Source organism: Erythrolamprus reginae, chromosome 2, assembly GCF_031021105.1.
Source record: "Erythrolamprus reginae isolate rEryReg1 chromosome 2, rEryReg1.hap1, whole genome shotgun sequence".
Lineage (NCBI taxonomy): Eukaryota > Metazoa > Chordata > Lepidosauria > Squamata > Dipsadidae > Erythrolamprus > Erythrolamprus reginae.
In genome coordinates this window covers 15,467,127-15,476,900 of record NC_091951.1, presented here as the reverse complement: position 1 = coordinate 15,476,900, position 9,774 = coordinate 15,467,127, and the positions used below count along the sequence as shown (strand labels likewise).

Genomic DNA, 9,774 nt, shown 5'->3' with positions numbered 1-9,774 from the left:
AACAGAGTAATCGACGCCTGGAATGCACTACCTGACTCTGTGGTTTCTACTCCTAACCCCAAAACCTTTAACCTTAGACTATCCACAATCAACCTCTCCAACTTTCTAAGAGGTCTATAAGGGGCGTGCATAAGCACACCATTGTGCCTACCATCCCTGTCCTATTGTCTTCTATCACTACTTTTTATCATTACTTATCTAATGTTTTATTTGTCCAAATTACCACCCTATAATTGTTTGACTAAAGAAAGAAAGAAAGAAAGAAAGAAAGAAAGAAAGAAAGAAAGAAAGAAAGAAAGAAAGAAAGAAAGTAAGTAAGTAAGTAAGTCAACTTTCTGGAAATGTAATAAAGAATTTGGATCATCTTATCACATGTGCTGGAGCTGTGAGAAAACTAAAAGATACTAGGGGAAAATTTAGACTTGGCTAGAGGATTAGAGAGGAGAATAAAAAAGAAATCAGAACTTTTTTTCCTAGGAATAGCCATGAGAATTTTGGGAAAAATCAACTGTACTTAATTTTACATATAATGACAGCAGCGAGAATAGTTCTCGCACAATATTGGAAAACGTTTTGTCTTTGTTTTGCCATGTTTATGTACATATTTCAATTTTTTTTAAAAAAAAATTAAAGGAAAAATGAAAATATGCCCGCTGAGGAATCTATAATTGAAAAAGTAATAGTGTGTGTAGAATGGATAATTTAACCAAAAAACAGAATAATGCAGATGAGCTGCATTTTAACTGTTGGGATAACTTCTATGATTGGATGGAAAAAAGGGAAAAAAAACAAAGACAGGGAGTCAATAAACGTTAGAAAATTGGAGAGTAAAGATCAGAGGATCAGTCTTGAAGAAAAGAGAAAGGAAAATAAAAGAGATACCTGAATAAGATCATTGTTCCGAATTGATTTGTTTTGTTTGTTTTGTGTGTGCTAAATAAAGTTTATTTTTAATTATAATATTAATAATAAAAAAAATAGTCAACTCTCATTCAAAATACATAAAAAAAAACCTCTTTAGTCTCTTCAATTAACACATCTGCCATGCTATTGAAATAAGACTAAAGATCACTTCCAGAACTTTATTTATTTTATTTATTTATTGTTAGAGTTTAAAAGGACCATGCAGGTCATCAAGTCTAACCCCCTGCCTGAGCAGGAATCCTAAAGCACCCCAGCCAAATGGCAGTACAATCTCCTCTTGAAAGTGTCCAGAGTTGGGGAGTTCACAACCTCTGCAGGCAGGTTGTTCCACTGGTTGATCGCTCTGACCGTCAGGAAGTTCTTCCTTACTTCTAGGTTGAATCTCTCCTTGGTCAGGTTCCAGCCGTTGTTCCTCGTCCGGCCCTCTGGTGCTCTGGAGAATAGAGTGCCCCCCTCCTCTCTGTGGCAACCCCTCATATACCTATATACTGTACAGCTATCATGTCCCCTCTGGCCCTCCTTTTCTCTAGGCTATCCATGCCCAGTTCCCGCAATCTCTCTTCGTAAGTCTTGGTTTCAAGTCCCCTAATCATTTTGGTTGCTCTTTTCTGCACCTTCTCCAGAGTTTCAATGTCTTGTTTGAGATGTGCTGACCAGAACTGGATGCAGTACTCCAGATGTGGTCTGACCAGGATGTAGTAGAGTGGTATTAATACTTTCCTGGTCTTGGAGTGTATTCCCCTGTTGATGCAGCTTAGGATAGTGTTGATGTAATTGTAAGATGTAATTGAGGGCTTGAGAATCTGTCCCTTAAAAAGGGTGATTCAGGCACCTTCATTGGAGCACATGAGACATGAATATTTATTTTATTTTATTTATTAGATTTGTATGCCACCCCTCTCCATAGACTCGGGGTGGAATATGAATGCTGTGTGGGGAAGATATATTTCAAAAGGTCCAGCTGGGCATCCAAGAAAAGGTTATTTTTGTTGAAGAACTACAGTACAATTAGGTCACGAACTAGCATGCAAAAAGAAATACATTTTTAATTAATTAAATTTGGAGCCTCCTTTTTGCCCAGAGAGACTTAAGTTAACTAAAAATAAATTTAAACAGTTACGTTCAAGAAGAAGAAAGGCCATGCTCTGTATTCTTGAATTGTCACCTAGAATCCCACATTGGGCAGGGCTGAATCATCTTAAAACAGGGCTTCATGCTGTAGCATCTGAAGAACATCTATGCAATGGTCAGGGCCACCATCAGGAATTTTTGGGCCCCATACAGCCTAAGTGTCTGCCCCCCCCCATTTTAAAACTATTTTAAGTCACCAAGCCACTCCATCCCCCTCCCGCTTCACGCCAAGCGAGGTGGTCCCATAGGCCAGTGTTTCCCAACCTTGGCAACTTGAAGATATCTGGACTTTAACTCCCAGAATTCCCCAGCCAGCAAACGAGGAGCTGGAAAGGACAAGGGTAGAGAAAAAGCAGGGTACCAGCAGTCAGGCGGGTGTCTTGAGAGGGCACTCCCATCTGGAAGGAAGGGAAGAAAGGCGAGGGCGAGCTATGAAGGAAGGAGGGAGGGAGGGAGGAATGGTAAAAGGGGCGATCAAGAGAGGAATGGGTGAATGAATGGACGGAGGGTGGGAAGGAAGGAAGGAAAGAGGGAAGGGACAGGAACAGAGGAAGGCTGCAAAGGAAGCAAGGAAAGGTGTGAAAGGGGAGAGTAAGAGAAGAAGGAGTGAAAGAAGGGAATGAGGGAGGAAAGAAGGGAGGAAGGAGAAGGAAAGCAAGAAATGGAGGGAGGGAGGGAAGGAAGGAAGGAAATAAAGAAAGAAAGAAAGAAAGGGGGAAGGGACAGGAACAGAGGAAGGAAGGAAGGAAACTTATGAAAGGGGAGAGTAAGAGAGGAAGGACTGAAGGAAGGGAGGGAGGGAAGAAGGTAGGAAGGAGAAAGAAAAGAAGAAATAGAGGAAGGGAAGGTAAAAGAGAGAAAGAAAAAGAGCAAGAAAGAAAGAAAGAAAGAGAGAAAGAAAGAATGAAAGAGAAATAAAAATAGAGAGGGGGAATGAAAGAAATGGAAGGAGGGAAGGAAGGAAGGAGAGAAAGCAAGAGAAAGAAAGAAAGCAAGAGAAAGAAAAAAGAATGAAATAGTAAGAGAGCAAGAGAGAAAGAGAAAGAGAGAAAGAAAGAAAGAAAGAAAGAAAGAAAGGCAACTTCAAAGAAAGGCTCACTGAGCATCTCTCACTCTCTCTTTCTATCCCTCTTTCTTTCTCTCTCTTCCTTTCTATCTCTCCTCTTCCTTTCTCTCTCCTCTCTCTCTCCCTCTCTTTCTACCCTCCTTTCTCTTCCTTCCTTCTCTCCCTCCCTCCCCTCCCTCCTTCCTTCCTCTCCATTTCTCTTTCCCTCCCTGTCTTTCCCTTTTCTTTCTTTTGGTCCACTTCTCTCTCTCTCCGCTTCTCCACTTGCCTCCCCCTCGCGCCTCGCCCTTCCCACCCGGCCACCCACGCGCGCTTACCAGCAGCAGGAATTCGAGTAAGCCCAAAAGAAGCCATTGGCTCCGGGCGGCGTTCATGCCCCCCCCCCACTGAACCCCCGGCCCAGCACTTCCGGAAGCCAAAAGGCGCGGCTCTCTTGCCCTTGCAATCATCGGGGGGACACAAGGCCGGCGGAGAAGCCAGCCGGGCTCAGCCCTTTACCGGCTTCCCCAATTCCGCTTCCCTTTCAGCGCGGCTTGGCTTCCAGAGGGCTGAGCCAACCCCGCGGTCTTTCCTCCTTCCGCGGCTGCCATCAGGGCTCCCTGCCTGTCTGCCGGCCTCCCTGCCTTCTTTCCTCGTGGGGGTGGGAAGAAGGTGCGGGCCACAGAGGCAGAGTTTGTCTCAATCGGAGTTGGGGAGGTTTTGGCGGGCACCGCCCCCCCCCCCCATATTCCAATTTGGCCGGGGCCTGGGACGCCGCTACCATTAATACCCGTCTGTCGGCGGCCCTGGCAATGGTACTGAAGCCTTCAAAGCCATCCATTACAAGCATAAGGGTTCTGCTCCTCACATTCAATTCTTAGTGAAGGTCATATATCTTGGAGATTAGAGCTAGCCTACCATAAATATATTTTATAGCTATGAAAAAGAGGGAACAGACATAAATATACATCACATACCTTATTGAGCAACTTTATACGAGACAGAGCATCTTGGCTGAAAATCAGCCTCTGTCTTTCAAATCTCCCCAATTGCAGTTTGAGGGGAGTCTTGTTTGATAGAATGACCCAGCTCAGAATATCTAGATCTCCTTTGACATCTCCATTTTGGTCCACGTACAGTTTATCCAAGGAAGCATTCCAAATCTCCTTCTTGTTCAGAAAGGGATGGAACTAAGAATAAAATATCCACAAATTTTAAAAAGCAAAAAGCCTGGTTTTCTTATTCCCTGGGGCATTTTAACATTTGAATATTATTATTATTTTTATTTATTGGATTTATATGCCGCCCCTCTCCGAAAACTCGGGGCGGCTCACAGCAAGACAAAAAACAATACATAATGACAATCCAATACCCACCAATCCAATGACAATTTTAAGCTAAAATTCATACAAAACAACCCCAGAGTTTTAAAACAAATAAGCAAAACACGCATACAATCAATCTAATACCAAAACAACATGGGCAAGGGGGGATGTTTCAGTTCCCCCATGCCTGACGGCAGAGGTGGGTTTTAAGAAGTTTGCGAAAGGCAAGGAGGGTGGGGGCAATCCTAATCTCAGGGGGGAGCTGGTTCCAGAGGGTCGGAGCCGCCACAGAGAAGGCTCTTCCCCTGGGTCCCGCCAGACGACATTGTTTAGTCGACGGGACCCGGAGAAGGCCAACTCTGTGGGACCGAACCGGTCGCTGGGATTCGTGCGGCAGAAGGCGGTCCCGAAGGTATTCTGGTCCGGTGCCATGAAGGGCTTTATAGGTCATAACCAACACTTTGAATTGTGACCGGAAACTGATCGGCAACCAATGCAGACTGCGGAGTGTTGGAGTGATATGGGCATACTTAGAGAAGCCCATAATTGCTCTCGCAGCTGCATTCTGCACGATCTGAAGTTTCCGAACACTTTTCAAAGGTAGCCCCATGTAGAGAGCGTTACAGTAGTCGAACCTCGAGGTGATGAGGGCATGAGTGACTGTGAGCAATGACTCCCGGTCCAAGTAGGGCCGCAACTGGCGCACCAGGCGAACCTGGGCAAACGCCCCCCTCGCCACAGCTGAAAGATGGTTCTCTAATGTGAGCTGTGGATCGAGGAGGACGCCCAAGTTGCGGACCCTCTCTGAGGGGGTCAATAATTCCCCCCCCCAGGGTAATGGATGGACAGATCGAGTTGTCCTTGGGAGGCAAGACCCACAGCCACTCCGTCTTGTCTGGATTGAGTTTGAGTTTGTTGACACCCATCCAGGCCCCAACAGCCTCCAGGCACCGGCACATCACTTCCACCGCTTCGTTGACTGGGCATGGGGTGGAGATGTACAGCTGGGTATCATCGGCATATTGATGATACCTCACCCCATGTCCTTGGATGATCTCGCCCAGCGGTTTCATGTAGATATTAAATAGCAGGGGGGAGAGGACCGACCCCTGAGGCACACCACAAGGGAGAGACCTCGAGGTCGACCTCTGACCCCCCACTAACACCGACTGCGACCGACCGGAGAGGTAGGAGGAGAACCATTGGAGAACAGTGCCTCCCACTCCCAACCCCTCCAGCCGGCGCAGAAGGATACCATGGTCGATGGTATCGAAAGCCGCTGAGAGGTCAAGGAGCACCAGGACAGAGGACAAGCCCCTGTCCCGGGCCCGCCAGAGATCATCCATCAACGCGACCAAAGCAGTTTCCGTGCTGTAGCCGGGCCTGAATCCAGACTGCTGAGGACCTAGATAATCGGCTTCTTCCAAGGACCGCTGGAGTTGGAGTGCCACCACCTTCTCAACAACCTTCCCCATAAAGGGAAGGTTGGAGACTGGACGGTAGTTATTAAGCACGGCTGGGTCCAGGGAAGGCTTCTTGAGGAGGGGGCGCACAAGTGCCTCCTTATAAAGGGCCGGGAAGGACCCCCTCCCCAAGGAGGCGTTGACAATCTCCTGGACCCAGCTCCGTGTCACCTCCCGACTGGCCGAAACCAGCCAAGAGGGACACGGATCCAGTAAACAGGTGGCGGAACTCACAGCTCCAATGGCCTTGTCCACTTCATCAGGTGACACCAAGTCAAACTCCGCCCAGACAGGTGGACAAAGACGTTTAGCCCCAGTCACCTCAACTGACTCGTTGTCAGTCGACTCTGTTTTACAATTGGAGTCGAGGTCCGCTCGGATCCGAGCGATTTTATCAGCGAAAAACGTGTTAAAATCCTCAGCGCTGCTCTGCAAGGGCTCCCCAACTCCCCCCTGATTAAGAAGGGAGCGGGTCACCCTAAACAGAGCGGCCGGGCGGGATTCCGCTGATGCAATCAAGGCGGCATGGTACGCGCATCTTGCCGCCTTGAGCGCCACTTTGTAAGTCTTAATATGAGCTCTTACAAGTGTTCGATCGGATTCGGACCTACTCTTCCTCCATCGCTTCTCCAGACGTCTCTTCTGGCGCTTCAACTCCCGGAGCTCCTCGTTGTACCATGGGGCTCTACGGGGTCTAGTGCCGCGGAGAGGTCGCAACGGCGCAATCCGGTCAAGAGCTCCTACTGCAGCCTTGTTCCAGGCCTCAGCAAGAGACTCTGCCGAACTGTGAATGAGTGTATCTGGAATGACCCCAAGCGCCATCTGAAAACCTTCTGGATCCATCAGGCGTCTGGGGCGGAACAACTTAATTGGTTCCGCCTCCCTGCGGGGAATGATTGGAGCCAGGAAGTTAAGCCGCAGTAGGAAATGGTCTGACCATGACAAAGGCAACACTTCTAAGCCCCTTAGTCTCAGACCATTACTCAATTGCTCAGAGAGGAATATCATATCGGGTGCGTGCCCACCCTCGTGGGTCGGACCCTGAACTACTTGAGTCAGGTCCATGGCTGTCATGGTGGCCATGAACTCCTGTGCCAGTCCAGAGGAACCGCCGAGTGACGGCAGGTTGAAGTCCCCCAGGACAATAAGTCCGGGGAACTCCACCGCCAACCCGGCCACCTCCTCGAGCAGCACAGGCAGGGCTGTTAACACGCAGCTGGGAGGCAGGTACGTGAGTAACAAGCCCACCTGAACCCCTAAGTCCAACTTCACCAGAAGGGACTCGCAACCCGCAACCTCTGGAGCAATGAGCCTACGCAGGCAAAGACTCTCCCTGGCTATAATAGCCACTCCTCCCCCCCTTCCCTGGGGTCGAGGTTGATGCCACACCCGAAACCCAGCTGGACAGATTTCCGAGAGAGGAACTCCTCCCTCTGGGCCCAGCCAGGTTTCAGTTACACATGCCAGGTCGGCCTCCTCATCCAGGATTAAATCCCGGATGAGGAGAGCTTTATTTACCACCGACCTGACATTGAGCAGCAGCAACTTGAGCCCAGGGCTAGAATTACACTCGTCACCAGTATCTTGGGTTGAGCTCAAGGAGCCGGAAGAAGGAATCACTACTAAGCAGCGATCTCTCCTTCCCCTGGAACGGCTAGCTCCAAGGCTCCCACCATATCTGCCTCTCCCCAGCAAGACCGGGATATTTTGACCCTCCGCCACCCCAGAGATAGGTGCCCCCTCCCCTCCTGCCTCTCCAGCGTCAGGTGTGCCAAGGGTATTATTTAAAACATAACCATTCAATTCATACATACTATAATCCCACCCACCAAACCCATTCCATTCACTATCCCCCTCCCACCCATCCCCATTAAATTCATTCCCATAAAAATCCATTGCTAAAAACCCTAATAATTAATTTAAAAAATTAAATTATTAAAATCTTTCTACTATAGTTGTCTAACTTTCAAATACTCTTTGTTGAGAGAACAAGTGTTTTCTTTATCATGGAAATTGATAACAGAGCTTCTATGAAATTTGTCAATCATGTATTGGCAAAATATATATTGAAAAAATGTAACTGAAAAAATTAAAGAGATATAAAATATGGCAAACTCCTCATTTTAATTCTTTGCTCTTACTTCTGGCACATCATATTCCCATCAATTCCCATTAAAATAAGAGCTTGTTCCTTTAAATCTTTCTATGGTATTTTCAATTGCTAGATAGCCACTTACTCCATTTTAAAGCTTCTTTTAGTTCCTTTGAATTGGGTTTGAATGGGTGCCAACAGGCTCGAACTCAGCCCTGACAAGATGAAGCGGGTGTGGGTGTTGCCTCCTAAGGGAATTTCCATCTATCCATCCATTACTCTGCGTGGGGGGGGGAATTATGACCCCCACAGAGAAGGCCCATAAATTTTGAGTCTTCCTCAACCCACAGTTGTCATCTCCCAGCTGTGGTGATGGGGACATTTGCTCAGATTCACCTGCTGCACCAGTTGTGGCCTTATTTGGACAGGGAGGCTCTCCTGAGAATCACTCATGCCCTGATCACCTCAAGGATTGACTACTGCAATGCTCTCTACATGGGGCTACCTCTGAAGAGTATTCGGAGACTGCAATTGATCCAAACTGCAGCCGCGTGAGCTGTCATGGGCCTTCCCAGATACACCCATATTTCGACATCACTCCGCAATCTGCATTGGTTGCCAACTAGTTTCTGAACACAATTCAAAGTATTGGTGTTGATGTTTAAAGCCCTACATGGCTTAGGACCTGATTACCTATGGGACCATCTCTTGCCTCATCGACTGATTAGGACCCACAGGGTCGGCTTTCTCCAAGTCCTGTCTGCCAGACAATGCCGGCTGGTGGGCCCTAGTGGAAGAGCCTTCTCTGTGGCTGCACCTGCCCTCTGGAATTAACTCTCCTCAGTGATCCATACTATTCCCAATCTCCTCGCCTTCCAAAATAACTTAAAAACACATCTATGAAAGCAGACGTGGGGCTGTTCAACTTGGTCACTTTGCCCCAGCCCCTAGTATCATTTGATTGTTGCAGATATGACAGAGTTGTACGAGATGAGTTGTCGTGATATGCTTTAAGTTAAGGGGTTTTATAATGATGTTTTATCTAATTTTGATTTCTTCCATTTTTATGTACTAATATGTTGTAAGCCACCCTGAATCTTCAGTGTGTTCAGGAGAAGGACAGCCTAGAAATGAAATGAAATGAATAAATGAATGAATAAATAAATAAATAAATAAACAAACAAAATAAAAGAGTCAACTCTCTGGAAATGTAATAAAGAATTTGAATCATCTTATCACATGGACAAAATAAATAAATAAACAAACAAACAAACAAAAACCAAAAAACAAACAAATAAATAAATATAAATGAATGAAAGAATAAATCTCCTTCTGCGGAAAGGGGATGAACTAGGATTAAATTATCCTAGTTTTTTAAATTTTAAATGCAAAAAAGCTTGGTTTCTTATCCCACAGGGCCTTTTCACATTTCAATCTATCTAATATAGTTGTCTAACTTTCAAATACTCTTAATTGAGAGAACATTTTTGAAAAATGATAAACAAAGATTCAGCAAAATTTACCAAAAATGGATGGAAAACCCCCTGGTTGAAATTAAAGAAAGAGACAAATGAAAAGTTCTTCGCCTAGAACAGCGATCGTTAAACATTTCAGCACCAAGTGAATGTGCGTGTGTATGCACCTGCACCAACAAAATGCCGCCCCTGTGGATGCCCCCTACCCCCGTGCAAGTGTGTGGATGCCGCACATTCACGAATGACCCTTGCATGCACGTATGTACTGGACATGCACCCCACAACCCATGCATGCATGACAGAGAGCCAAAAATCAGCT

General features: G+C 46.5%; 1 protein-coding gene across 1 annotated transcript; it reads right to left on the bottom strand.

Moving 5' to 3' along the window:
* Positions 1-802: 802 nt before the first annotated feature.
* Positions 803-5,215, bottom strand: LOC139159171 (uncharacterized; the record flags this gene model as incomplete). The annotated part of the gene is made up of 4 exons (XM_070736523.1): positions 803-847; positions 1,539-1,733; positions 4,078-4,290; positions 4,628-5,215. Coding segments are annotated over 4 exons (1,041 nt in total), but the record flags the coding sequence as incomplete, so codon positions are not given.
* Positions 5,216-9,774: the final 4,559 nt, after the last annotated feature.